This window comes from Monodelphis domestica, chromosome 6 (assembly GCF_027887165.1).
Source record: "Monodelphis domestica isolate mMonDom1 chromosome 6, mMonDom1.pri, whole genome shotgun sequence".
Classification (NCBI taxonomy): Eukaryota; Metazoa; Chordata; class Mammalia; order Didelphimorphia; family Didelphidae; genus Monodelphis; species Monodelphis domestica.
This window is the reverse complement of record NC_077232.1, coordinates 105,931,037-105,944,772: the sequence shown is the minus strand read 5'-3', so window position 1 is coordinate 105,944,772 and position 13,736 is coordinate 105,931,037. Positions and strand designations below refer to the sequence as shown.

The following is a 13,736-nucleotide window of genomic DNA, read 5'->3' as shown; positions in this document are numbered from 1 at the left end:
AGAAATCTCTTAGAGAAATAAGCTTGTGAGAGTGATTGTTCCATTTGTTAATGCTTAATGAGAATATCAGTAAATATAATCTGTTGTTGAAAGTGTAAAAATTTTAAAAGATTTTTGAAGGTAGATTGTAGATTTTTGAAGGTAGATTGTTCATCCTTATTCCTACAGGTCGGAATAATTCTCCATTACTCTACACTTGCCACAGTACTATGGGTAGGCGTGACGGCTAGAAATATCTACAAGCAAGTCACTAAAAAGGCAAAAAGATGTCAGGATCCTGATGAGCCTCCACCTCCACCAAGGCCTATGCTCAGGTATAATAAATTTTGACATACTTTCAAAAGTTCTTTTACTACAAATGATATTTAAAATGTTACATGCAGTAATGATGAATCATAATATTTTAACATTTCATGCCATTGTTTATTACTTATTAGCCATTCTGTTATATTTCAACCTGAATTTCTATTTAAAAGAAAATGGGTTTGGACTTATGCTTAGTTTATTTCCTTTACAATTTAAAGATTGTGAGTGTCGAGCTATTCCATATTACTAGGTGATCATGAAGATCTAGTATATGTGAGAACAGTTAAGTGTATTTAGTCAGTTAATTAGTAAACATTTATTAAACTTCTATGAGGTATGCCAGACACTGCTAAGTATTGAGGATCCAAATTGGGGCCAAAGACTCCTGCCTTTGAGGCTTACATTGTAATGGAAGAGACAACATGCCCCTCCCCCCCCATATATATATATATGTGTGTGTGTGTGTGTGTGTGTGTGTGTGTGTATAAATTAGACTATACATATAGGATAAATAGGAAATAATTAGCATCAGGGAAGGAAATGGAATTAAGAAGGATTGGAGAAGACTTTCTGTAGAAGGTGAGGTTTTATTTGGGACTTGAAGAAAGTGAGGGAGTCATTAGTAGAGACAGAGGAGGGAGAGTATACCAAGTATGGGGGAAAAAGTTAAAAAAAAAATGCCCAGAGCCAAGAGATGGAGTGTTTTTTCATGGAACAACCAGGAGGTCAGTGCCATTGAGTGGAAGAGTACATGTTAGAGAGTTAGGTATAAGAAACCTGAAACGGTAGGAGGGGTCTGGGTGATGAGGGACTTTAAATACCAAACGGAATATTTTGTATTTGATCCTGAGGACAATAGCAGTTTATTGAGTGGGAGAATGGAGGATGGAATGGTGACAGGATCATTGGCACTTTGCGAAGATCACTTCGGTGACTGAATAGATTGAAGAGGGGAGGCTTGATGTAGATAGACCCACTAGTAGGCTATTATATTTTATGGATTGATGTTTTTGTTGTTGTAAATCTTTCACCAGCATAGGTCAAATATTTATTAGATCGTCATTGATGGTTTGTTTCCCTGGCTGAAAAATGATTACCCTTCTGACCATCCTAGTGAAATAATGAAGTTCTCAGAATTTAGATTGGTTCTCAGATGTTAGACATACCATCTCTGAGAAGTACATACTTGAAAACCTTTCCAGCTTGAAAGTATCAGCAGAGCTTGCTGCTCTATTTTCATAACCTTTGAGAAACTAGGGCTACCTTCATGCCACAAGGAGACATTGATAATAGTAAAAATATAAACACATCATTTATAGGACATTTATATGATACCTTAAGGTTTGCAAAGCACTTTACAAATATTAATTCACTGGATTCTCACAACAACTTTGGGAAGTAGGTTATTATTATATTTATTTGATATAGATTATATTTATTATTTTAAATGAGATTATTATTATCAATTTACAAATGAGGAAATTAAGGCAGATAGCTATTAATGACTTGCTCTGGATCACATAATTAGTGTCTCAGATCTTCTTGAGTCTAGACCCAGTGCTCTATCCACTACACCACCTAGTTTATAATTTGGCACATATTTACTTATATGTAGGGTCACTATATGCTTAATGCTACTTAATCCCAAACTATGAAGATATGCTATTTCAGTGGTTTGAGTGAAGATTGTAACCCCTCTATGGCTTAATAATAAATGGCCTTTGTGAATTCCTGTGGTCAGATATTGTCCAACTTCCTGGTGATGAACCTACTTGAATGTAAGTAGATTGATCTAGCATGCATCAACGTGTCTGGAATATAGTGGTAGGCTCTTAATAAAGGATTGACTGGATTGATGACAGAGGTACAAGCTAGTACTGTGGAAGTTACTCAGAAAGCATTTCTAGCTTTGCCAGAGTTTGTGCTTTGTTGGCATTATAATTGAAGAATCCAAGATCACCCCCCTATTTCTTGAGGAGATAGTAGATCTTTGGTAGAACTGATTTAATTGGTCATTAATGTTAACATGGTCTAAAATTAATATTAATTTTGCAGAGCCAATTTAGTACTTTCTCTGATCAAAAAAGAGCAGAACTGGATAGAGATGGAAGTTTCTCTGGCATTTCTGTTGAACATTTCTGTTTTTTATAACTTAGAGGGATTCAGGAGGCTGAGTTTCTGTGTTTCTTCAGGTTACTCCTGTGTTTCACTTCTCATCCTTTCTTTTCTCTGACACTGAGCTAATTTAAATCCTTTGTATGGTGTTTAGTTGCCTCTTTCTTGTATTGAGCAGTTAATAAAATTTGTGTAGGGATTGAGCAGTTGTGTTAGAAGGGGTATGGTTTCTGCATTCAGGGGGAGAGCAGGATTTCACTTCTCTTTGCCACCCCAGTCCCCATCTTCTAACCAATGCTTAGGAGTATCCTTACCATAGGACTATAAGAACAAAGTAGGTTTTCCTTAATGTTAATGAATATTATTACTAAGATTAGTATTGTTAGTGTATTTTGCCCACCAGAACTACCTGTGAGATTTTAAAGTCTGTGTTGCAAATTGAATCTCAACCATTTGTCCCAATGGCATTTATATATGTATACACACACATAAATAAAATTAGAAAATGGATACATTTAATTCTGCACTAAGTTCCTCTGTATTCATGTCTACTAACCTTTATTAAACACCCTCTCTGTACCATGCGAAGTGCTGGGAAGGCAAGGGGCAAAAAGAGGCCTACTTTTCAGGAAATTATACTTCAGTGAGAAAAATAACAGAGTACCAGTTACGTACAGACAGAATAGTGTTAAGAGTGATTGTGAGGAACATGAGATGGTGACTTCTTAGCTGGAAACAAGTGACAATGCTTGGAGTCGCAACATGAATTGCAAGAAGGCCTGTGTTGCTGGACCTAAGAATTTAGGAAGGGGAGTGATAGATGTTGGAACTGGAGGGCCAGATTAGGATGTATTTAAAAAGCCAAATAGAGGATTTGATGTGTAATCCTGGAGCCAACAGGGGCCTCCTGGAGTTCATTGGATGGTGTGATGGGGGGCAAGACATTGTCAGACCTGAGATTTAGGAAGATCATTTTGACAACTTAGTAGAGTATCACCTGGAGTAGGGAGAAAACCAAGAGACTATTATAAGTCTGTGCACAAAGTGATGAAGGCCTGCACCAGGCTGGTGGCATGTAAGGAAAGAGAGTCAGCTCTAGTTAGGGTTGTGAGTCATCCCCCTCTTTGTTCCCTCTCCCAACCCTGTTGTGGCACAGACTTAGAATTGTTTGTGTCTTCTTCTCTCTCTTTAATGTTGTAAATATAAGTTAAAATAATAGGAAAAACCAACAAAGTTTATCCATTAAGTATTCTACCTTGTTTGTCCACAAGGTGGCAGAACCTGATCAGTTTTATTTATTCTTAAAACCCAAGTAGACTTCTTTAGTCATTTATCTGCCTGCTAATTCTAGCCAAAAAATATGTTAGTTTCCTGATATAAGTATTTTATTATAGAAGGAGAAAGTTATAGTATTCATTTTAAGCATAAATAAATAATGGAAATAAGCACCTCCACTGGCATTTTTGCATTACTCTCTTTTGACTGCTCTATGGAGAATAACATTTCTTAACTGAAATAAAGTCAGGAATGTTGAAGAGCCATTGAGTGGAACTGTGCATAGCCAAGGTACTCTGGGGATGAGATGCTATAACATTGCAGAAAGTGTACTCTTCCCCAAAGAATTATTTTTGGGAAAATAGAATGTCATGGGAGATGATCCCTTTAGGAATGGCAGGAAAGGGACTAATGCCTTTTTTCTTTTTACTTAATTCTAGATTTTACCTTATTGGTGGTGGCATCCCTATCATTGTGTGTGGGATAACAGCAGCAGCTAACATCAGGAATTATGGCAGTAGGCCTAATGCACCATAGTGAGTACTTTGTTATAGATATCTGTCTTCCATGCAATTTAAAGTGACTTTTTGGAAAGATTTCATAGTGTATGTCTATATATTTCACCCCTTTCAAATTAATTTGTGGAAATTTTTACTCTGAGAGCATCCATTTTGATCTGTTTTGTGTTCTTTTTTAGCTGCTGGATGGCTTGGGAGCCTAGCATAGGCGCCTTTTATGGACCTGCCAGCTTTATCATTTTCATCAACTGTATGTACTTTCTGAGCATATTTATTCAGTTGAAACGACACCCTGAACGCAAATTTGAATTAAAAGAGCCAGCTGAGGAACAGCAAAGATTGGCAACCAGTGAACATGGAGAAGTAAATCATCAGGATTCGATGTCGTTGTCTCTGGTCTCTACATCCGCATTGGAGAATGAGCACCCTTTCCACTCTCAGCTTTTGGGCGCCAGCCTCACGCTCCTTCTGTATGTCGCCTTGTGGATTCTGGGGGCCTTGTCTGTTTCTCTCTATTACCCTTTGGACTTGGTTTTTAGTTGTTTCTTTGGAGCCACATGTTTAAGCCTTAGTGCTTTTGTCATGATGCATCATTGTGTTAATAGAGAAGATGTTAGGCTCGCTTGGATTGCCACGTGTTGCCCTGGGAGGAGCGCCTACTCGGTGCAGGTTAACATTCAGCCTTCCAGTTCCATCGGGACAAATGGAGATGCTCCTAAATGCACTAATAGCAGCGCAGAGTCTTCATGCACCAACAAGAGTGCATCAAGTCTAAAGAATTCTTCCCAAGGCTGTAAATTGACAAACTTGCAGGCTGCTGCAGCCCAGTGCCATAGCAATTCTCTCCCACTGAATACCGTGCCTCAGCTGGACAACAGTCTAACAGAACACTCTGTAGACAATGACATTAAAATGCATGTGGCTCCGGTAGAAGTTCAGTTTCGAACAAACGGACACCCAGGTCGACATCATAAAAACAGAAGTAAAGGACACCGTGCGAGCCGACTTACAGTCCTAAGAGAATACTCATATGATGTTCCTACCAGCGTGGAAGGCAGTGTGCAAAACGGCCTGCCCAAGAGTCGGCCGGGAAACAACGAAGGGCATTCGAGGAGCAGAAAGGCTTACTTGGCTTACCGGGAGAGGCAGTATGCCCAGCCCCAACAGGACAGCAGTGATGCGGGCAGCACCCTTCCCAAAAGCAGCAGGAACTTTGAAAAAACTATCACTGCCAGTAGCAAAAAGGATGGAGTCAGAAAGCCAATAGTAGTGGAACTTGAGAGCCAACAAAAGTCGTACGGCCTCAATCTGGCTATCCAGAATGGACCTCTTAAAAGCAATGGACAGGATGGACCTTTGCTGAGTACAGATAGCACCGGCAATATTAGGACTGGATTATGGAAGCATGAAACTACTGTGTAGCATTGTTGTGCTTCGGTGATAGAAGTTTATAAAAACTGTGATAGACATTCCTTTAATCTATAAACATTTTTGTAAAATTGTTTACAGGCACCTTAGGGTGGAGAAGAGAATTTGTGAATAAAACTTTTGTACTTTTGGATGATGCTTATAAATGTTTTTACTTAAAAGATGGTGTTCTTTTGTGAATTTTATTTTTTTAGCATTGTTTTACTTGGCAAGGCAGAACAGGACATTTTGTAAATCTAATTTGCAACTTCTTGAATCTATAATGTCTATATTATGTTTAAAGTTTGTATTTAAGTAATAAATAGTGCTTGTTTTTCCCCATTGTTTCATTATTATATTTTTATATTTGTGCTATTGGTTTTGATATTTGAATCAAATATATTTGTTAAGAATCTTTTAAAACTTTATTGACTTTAGGAAAAACAACTAAAACAGTAAAATATTTTCCTTTCTGGTATAGTAATGTTGGGTGTGTTTTAATTTTCTGTCTAAATTATGTTTATTTTTCTACACCATTCATTGTGTCTGATGTTTCCTGATTAACTGGACCTTCTGTGGCATTCTATCCATATTTTATTATGGAGTTAGATGGATGGGCTCAGTACATAAATTATTCTCTGAGAATCAGTTAGCAATCATCCTTTATGGGAAGCACTGACCGCTGGTACTTTAATGCTAATCTATAATAACAATTCCAAGTAGATAAGGCAGAACTTATAACTTGGTATATGCATTTTTTTTTTACTTCTATTTAATGGTGTAGAGAATCTGGGATCTAAAAAGTACAGATGTTCATTGAGTATGTGGTCTGTAAAAATGGAGATTTGAACCCTAGACTTCAATCTCCAGAAGTCCTTGGTATTTCCCAGAATTCCCCATACTTTCACCTGAGTCTCCACCTGGGTGAGATCACAATTAGTATTTAAATTGGCAGTAATGCCTACCTCTCTTCTTTGCTCTGCTTTCCCATTGCAATGATGTAGTAAGTAAGCTAAGCAGTATTCTGAATTGACTAATCAGCCTTGGGCACGTAGTTTCTTTATTTTCTTTATTTCTTGAATTCTAATAATCCTTAAGAAACCTCATAAAATATTTTTATTATTAGATATAATTTAATTTTTACAGTTAATGGCAACCATAAGTCGGATGAAAACTTCTCAATTTTTTTTAAAGATAACCTAGATAATTTTTTTTAAGCCATGTTTCTTCAAGGCTTTTCAGCAGAGCTTCTTGATTCAGCTCACTCCTGCTTGCCTGCCCCTGCTTCTGCGCTCCATCCATGCTTGCCTCTATTCATCCACTCCAGACCTGCTAGACCCAGATCACTCTCCTGGTCCCAACCTGCTCTGGCCCAGCCCCAGCTGATCTCCAGCCTCCAAGCCAGATTGCCCCCAGCCAGCCCCAGGACCCAGGCTGCTGGTAGCTGCCCCTTGTGTCTTCAGAATCAAAAACCAGCTTGTAAAAACAAGGGTGATTGTTCTTTAGGCTACAATTAGCCTCCATGTGGCAGGGGACCATGGGGGTGGGGGAGGATGAGGAGAAGGAAGAGACTTTTCCAAATAGGAAGTTACAAGTATGGCGTATGTATGCTATGAGAGAGCAGTGTATTTCATATTTCAAAGGATATTTATTGAGTGCACTGATCCTTTTATTCGAGATTCCAAAAACTCAACCTCGCTATGGGAGAACAGCTGGGTGGCTCAGTGGATTGAGAGCCAGGCCTAGAGATGGGGTTCAAATCTGGCCTCAGACACTTCCTACCTGTGTGGCCCTGGGCAGGTCACTTGACCCCCATTGCCTACCCCTAACCAATCTTCTGCCTTGGAACCAATTCCAGAATTCTGATAAAAGGCATCTAAATGGATAAAAAAAATGAACTTTAAAGAGACTGGAGGTTATAATTTTAAGGCTTTTCAGACTCCAATGTTTTATAAAATTCTCTGTATTTTATTGCATTTTGCTGATTGTTTTGTTTAAGATTTAATTTTGTTGGCTTTAAGTTCATATATTAATGCATTCAATACTATCCTGTTACACTGAATCGTTTTAATGTACTGGGTTTTAACTACTGTTATATTCTGTTGTTTTTCCCCTATAACTATACTGAACAAATATTATTGAATAAGCCCATATAAAAAAAGCTTTTTTCTATTTTTGACTTTGTAAATTGTAACAAGAGGATGGATGGACTTCATTAAACTGGTTACAATTGTATAACAACCTTTGGAAAATTTAATGAGCTAAATATCTCAAATTGATTTTAAGGGGTCTTTAGACATGATTTTTAGATTTTTTTTCCCAACAACTCTGGTCATTTTGCCTACCTTTAACAGAAGGTAAGGTCCATTTTAGTAGCTGAAGTGAAATACAATTATAATTTCTACCTCCCACATTTATAAAAATGTGAACGGATAGGACATCACAGTCTCATACCCAAGGACCTGAGAAGTTAATTCCAGGGCATGGTACCCCTGGATGACTCCCAAAAGAGGAGCATCTCTCATTTATAACTCTTCAGCTCACTTTACTTCCACCAGAATGATCTCTAGATTTCTTGATGATGACCTAGACCCAAATAAATTTTACTTTGTTTAAAATGTATTTGCCAGGGTTGAAAGATTTGCTATGTCTGTAAAAATTGTGACAAATAACCATCAATTCAAAGGTTTTTTTAAATGTCATAAAGCAACTTATATGAAATATAATAGTGGGTTTGTTTGCTATTATAATTAATTGGACTATTGTGAATTTTGGGGATATTGACACCTTTTTGAATGTGCATTACACATGGTACTACTGTTCTTTATAAAAAAAACAAAACAAAACTTACCTTGTGAAATTCATTTGCTTGTACTCACAGTGGATCATGGCCAGATATGAAGAGGAAATGGATCTAATTTTTGGTGAGAAGCCTTGTATTCTACATTTTCTTAGCTGACACAGTTTGTCAATGAGTATAAGCTATATTTTTGAATTAAAAAACTTTTATTATCACATTTTTCTTAAATGTGCAATATACTATATACGTTTTTATTTTTTCTCTCCTTTTTATATTTAAAGCACATGTCCCCAATATTAAGATTTTATTTAACTTTTTTTATTTTGCCATAATATAAGTTCAAAATACATTTGCTATAATATCAATGCATGCCTTAAAAGCTTGAGACTATAAAAATGATGCCATTAATTGTTTAAAAAGAAAATTTATGGGACTTTGCTTAATGATTCTGTCTGATTCCAGGACAAGAGAATACAAAAAAGGAGCACAGACTTAACCTGAATAGTGCCAAAAGAGCACACAGGTCAAAAAAAAAGAAGATACCTATCCAGGAAGGATTGATGCACTTCTAAGCCAATACAAAGGATTCGAACCTAGTGTGAGACTCGAGGTTGAGATGCTTGATATACGTTAAGATGTAGGCCTTCCTTGTATCCACACTCTTTGTGAAAATACTTATAAACAAGTACCTCAAATTTGGCTCCTTCCTGGCTCCTATAATCTAGTCCCTTTTCTGTCTTTCATAGTGTGGCAACTTTCTGTAGTCCTGGCTACTGACTGGGTAAATGCTTAATTGCTTATATCATTTTAATTTGGCTCTGATTCAAGGGCCAGTTATAGATTTATTTTTCCTTTACTTAGAATTTTTAACACATAAGACTTTGACAGTCTATCTTTCATCCAGAAATTATCCTTTTTATTTGGATTTTTTTTTTATGTTTTTGATCTCTCTTTCCAATTGATTGATATACCTCATAACTCAGCCATGCATCACTAAGTGATCCCTGTCTTTTTCAATCACCCTCTTCAGGGGGATATATAAAAATTATTTTAAATTGCAATGTTTAAATTCCTTTTGAGAGTAATTTAGGTTAAGAAATATGCTACCTTTCTGAATCCAGAAAGTGAACTGTTTGGAGAAGACACCATGAAGATGCCTCCACAGACAACACCTTGCACCAGAAGATCCAGAGTGAACTTTGGGATATGGTGATTTGAACTGTGTAGGGTTTGAATGCATTTGTTTTGTATGTATACTCTTATGCCTCCTAACTGGCTTTTTGTCAATGTGCCTAGTAATCATTGGTTTTGTTTCTTTTCCCTCTTATCCTCAAATTATTGTAATCTTTAAGTTGATTATGTTTCCATGATCCTTTTGGGGAAACTGGTTTCCCAATATGATCACAGAGGGGTATGTAAAAATGAAGATTTGAACACAAGACTTCAATCCCCAGAAGTCCTTGGTATTTCCCAGAATTCCCTATAATCTCACCTGAGTCTCCACCTGGGCAAGATCACAATTAGTATTTAAACTGGCAATAACTCCTACCTCTCTTCTATGTTCTGCTCTCCCATTGCAATGATGTAGTAAGTAAGGTAAGTGGTATTCTGAATTGGCTAATCAACCATGGGCAAGTGGTTTCTTATTTTTGTATTTTCTTTATTTCTTTAATTCTAATAATCCTTAATAAACCTCATAAAATAGAATATTTTTATTATTACATATCATTTAATTTTTACATCAGTTTGGGGCATTCTCTTTGAGTCTTCATGCACTTTTTGAGAATAGGCTGCAGAATGCATTGGAATTTGTCTGCAAAATCAAATCCATCTACCTTATTCCTTTGATCATTCAGTTCCTTTTAAAATTTGAAGGACGTAATCTAACATGAAATATTAGCAGAGGTCAAAGTTAATCAAAATCATAAAATCTACTGAAGTATAGATGTACCATCTGGAACTCTAGAACCATGGAAGAATTAAATTATCTGCTATAAGTGAGTTTCAATAAAATATACACACAGAATCTGGTTTATTGTGGAGGAGAAAGGAAAGCCAGATATATTGTCACCTTAGTTATTTCCACTATACTTTCATACTTTCATTTTTTGGGAATATCAGTTTTCATAGGGTTAATAAAAAGGAGGTAGTTTTACCTGAATTAAAATTCTAGTGAAGAAGGGCAATCCTGGCAAGTTCCTAATCATTAAAATTTAAAGATACAAAGAGAAACACATATCCCAAGTAAGGGTCACTGTCTTTGGAATAGGAGTACCTGGGTTCAAATCCCATCACTTGTTATTCATTGTCTTTATATGAGCCACATGATTCCTCTGGGCTGCAATATTTTTCGTCTCTAGGGTGAAAGGGGATAGATGAGGTGGCCTCAGAAGTTAGAGGTTTAAATCCATCATCCTAGGAGGATGGGGAACTGTCCATCAAGGGAACTGATTAACTTAATTTTAAAGAACACTTGTGTAGAAATTGGAACTTGGCAGTTAATTGAAGATGGGTAAGTGTGGCATGGTCCTTTACAAATGGTGTCAAGATCAAGAAAGGGTCAGTCAGGACAATGAAAAGGAATTATTTTTAAACTATTCAAGAATAGAGGAAATTCAAAGGTAGGAAAGAATGACTACTTCAGTAATTTGGATAATAGTAGAAAGGAGGAATATTATTGAACTTTTTTTTTTTAACAGGGAGAATTTTGAACTTTGGAGTAGAAAGACAGATTAAAAGTAGTTAATAGGGATTTTGTAATTAAGGAAGAGATTAGTAATGGCTATTAATGAGTTCAAGCTATGAAGCTCAGATCAAATATGTCCCAGCAGTGAGGTTATGATTGTTGATCAATTTAATAGTCTTGGAAGTTTCATAGAGATGAAATGAGGTACTTTAGGATTAAAAGTTTCAAAAAATGAAGATTTGAGCTTATGTAATAGTTCAATGTTTGTAATTATTTTAAAGTGCAAGAACATTTTTCGGGGACAGCTAATGATCATTTAAAAAAGAAATATTTCTGTTGCTGTATATAATTTTCTCCTGGTTCTGCTCATTTCACTTTCTATTTAAAAAAAAAACCAAAAACAACTAACCCGTTTGTTATCTCTTATGGTACAGACATATTCCATCACAAACATACTGTTTTGCCATTGCCCCAGTTGATGAGCATCCCTCCAGTAAAACATTATTTTCTTTAAAATAAAAAAAGTAATAATTTTGAGGTAGAGTCAAGATGGCCATTTAGAAGCAGCAAAAGTCCAGACTTGTGTGAACCCTTCCACATTAATCAAAAACAAAGTGTTTGGAGAGGGAAGAAAACCAAATCCAACAATAGGACAGAGCCAGGGGACCCTCCTGCTCGACTTAACATAGACCAGTGGTTCTCAACCTTTCTAATGCCGTGACCCCGCAATACAGTTCCTCATGTTGCAGTGACCCGAAACCAAAAGATTATTTTGGTGGCTACTTCAAAACTGTAATTTTGCTACAGTTATGATTCGGAATGTAAATACCTGATATGCATTATGTATTCTCATTGCTACAAATTGAGAGGTTGAGAACCGCTGACTTAGAAGGTACTCAGAGAATCCTGAATTCTCAGGTTTAAGGAAAAGGAAGAAGGAAGGTCCCAGGATGTGTCCCCCACCTACTGTGCTGAGTCTCCACAGGTCACTGGAATCTCAGGGTGAGGACTCCACCCTAGAGGGATGCCTTGCTGCCACAGCCGTACCATGCTCAAGGCTCTGACCACAGCAGGCAGGGAGGCAGCTGGAGGGGGGGACAGCCTAGTCCCGGACACTATTTTCCATCTTGGGCCTCTGATCCTCAAAGTTTTGGCCTCAGGGCACATCCAGCTTCACAGATCAGCTCCTCCTGGATTAATCTAGACTATCAATAGAGCAGATAAGAAGCCTTTGTAGGGCAGGGAAACTCAATATCCCAACACCCCTACCCCACCAACTGCTCTGTGGTAAAAATCCAGCTGACTCAGATCCCAGAGCCAAGGCTGCCACTGTGACAGAATACCTTGATATAGGATATATCCTATAGGATATAGGATATATCCTATAGGATATAGGATATATAGGAACCCCAGCTCCCTTAAGCCTCCACACCTTCACCTATACCTTCAGCTTCTGCTGCCAGCTGGGGAAGATCTAACCTCAGGGCTCATTCATACTCCATCAGCCTAATCTAGTCTATCAGTAGAGCAGAGAAGAAGCCCCTTGAGGACACAATAGCCCAAATCCACAGATCCAGTAAGTAATTAGAGGAGCAAGATAACAGCCAATGATGGGGGAAAAGAAGAAAAAAATTATAATAGACAACTTCTATCCAGGTAATGAACAAAGAGCAAATGGAACAGAGGAGGACCAAAGAACACCAAGCAAAAATGCAGAAACTCCAGAAAATTTGATTCAGGCTTTAGAAGAACTTAAGAAACAAGACCAGAAGGAGAAGGATGGCCAAAAAGCCAGGGATGAAATTCAGTCTTTAAAAATTAGAGTCCAACAACTAATAGCAAATGACTTCACAAGGCAGCAAGAATCTATTAAAGATCAAATCAAAAGAGTGAAACAACAGACCTGGAAAATAGATTCAGGAAAGACAATTTAAGAATTATTGCACTACTGGAAAATCATGGCCAAGGAAAAAGCCTGTGCATCATTCAACAGGAAATTGTCAAAGAAAACTGCCCCACATTCTTGAACAAGAGGGAAAAGTAGAGATTGAAAGAATCCACAGATCACCTCCTACATTTAATTCCTAATTGACAATGCCTACTAATGTTATAACCAAATTCAAGAACTACCAGACCAAGTTAAAAAATGATTACTATAAGTTGAAGAAGAAACCATTCAGATACCATGGAACCATAGTTACTATAACAGGACCTGGCTGCATCTACACTGAAGGACTGGAAGGCATGGAACATAATATTACAGAAAGTAAGGGAATTGGGTCTACAACCATAAGTCAACTACCCAGCAAAATTCACTATTCTTATAGGGGAAAGCATGGTCATTTAAAAAAAAAATAGAAGATTTTCAAGCATTCCTAAAGAAAAGACCTGACTTAAAACACATTTTTTTCCATTGGAAATGTTATCCTTTTCCTTTTTTTTTCCTTTTTTCCCCCCATTTGAATAAGTGTATTTAGTCCATTTAGAACATTAATTCTTGGATAAAATAATCACATTATTTCCTTCCCTCCCCTCTACCCACTCTTCCCACAGCCAATGTGTAATTTCATTGGGTATTATTTGTGTCCTTGATCAGAACCTATTTCCATGATGTTTGCACTCTAATTTT

General features: G+C 37.1%; 1 protein-coding gene across 1 annotated transcript in view; it reads left to right on the top strand.

Moving 5' to 3' along the window:
• ADGRA3 (adhesion G protein-coupled receptor A3) overlaps positions 1–5,959 on the top strand; it is a 163,271-nt gene extending 157,312 nt beyond the window's left edge. Inside the window, exons 17-19 of the mRNA XM_001368101.4 lie at positions 169–314; positions 4,137–4,232; positions 4,394–5,959. Of these exons, the coding sequence (XP_001368138.1) occupies positions 169–314; positions 4,137–4,232; positions 4,394–5,636 (1,485 nt within the window). The 3' untranslated portion in view covers positions 5,637–5,959. The remainder of the gene's footprint in view (positions 1–168; positions 315–4,136; positions 4,233–4,393) is intronic.
• The last annotated feature ends 7,777 nt before the right edge of the window (positions 5,960–13,736 follow it).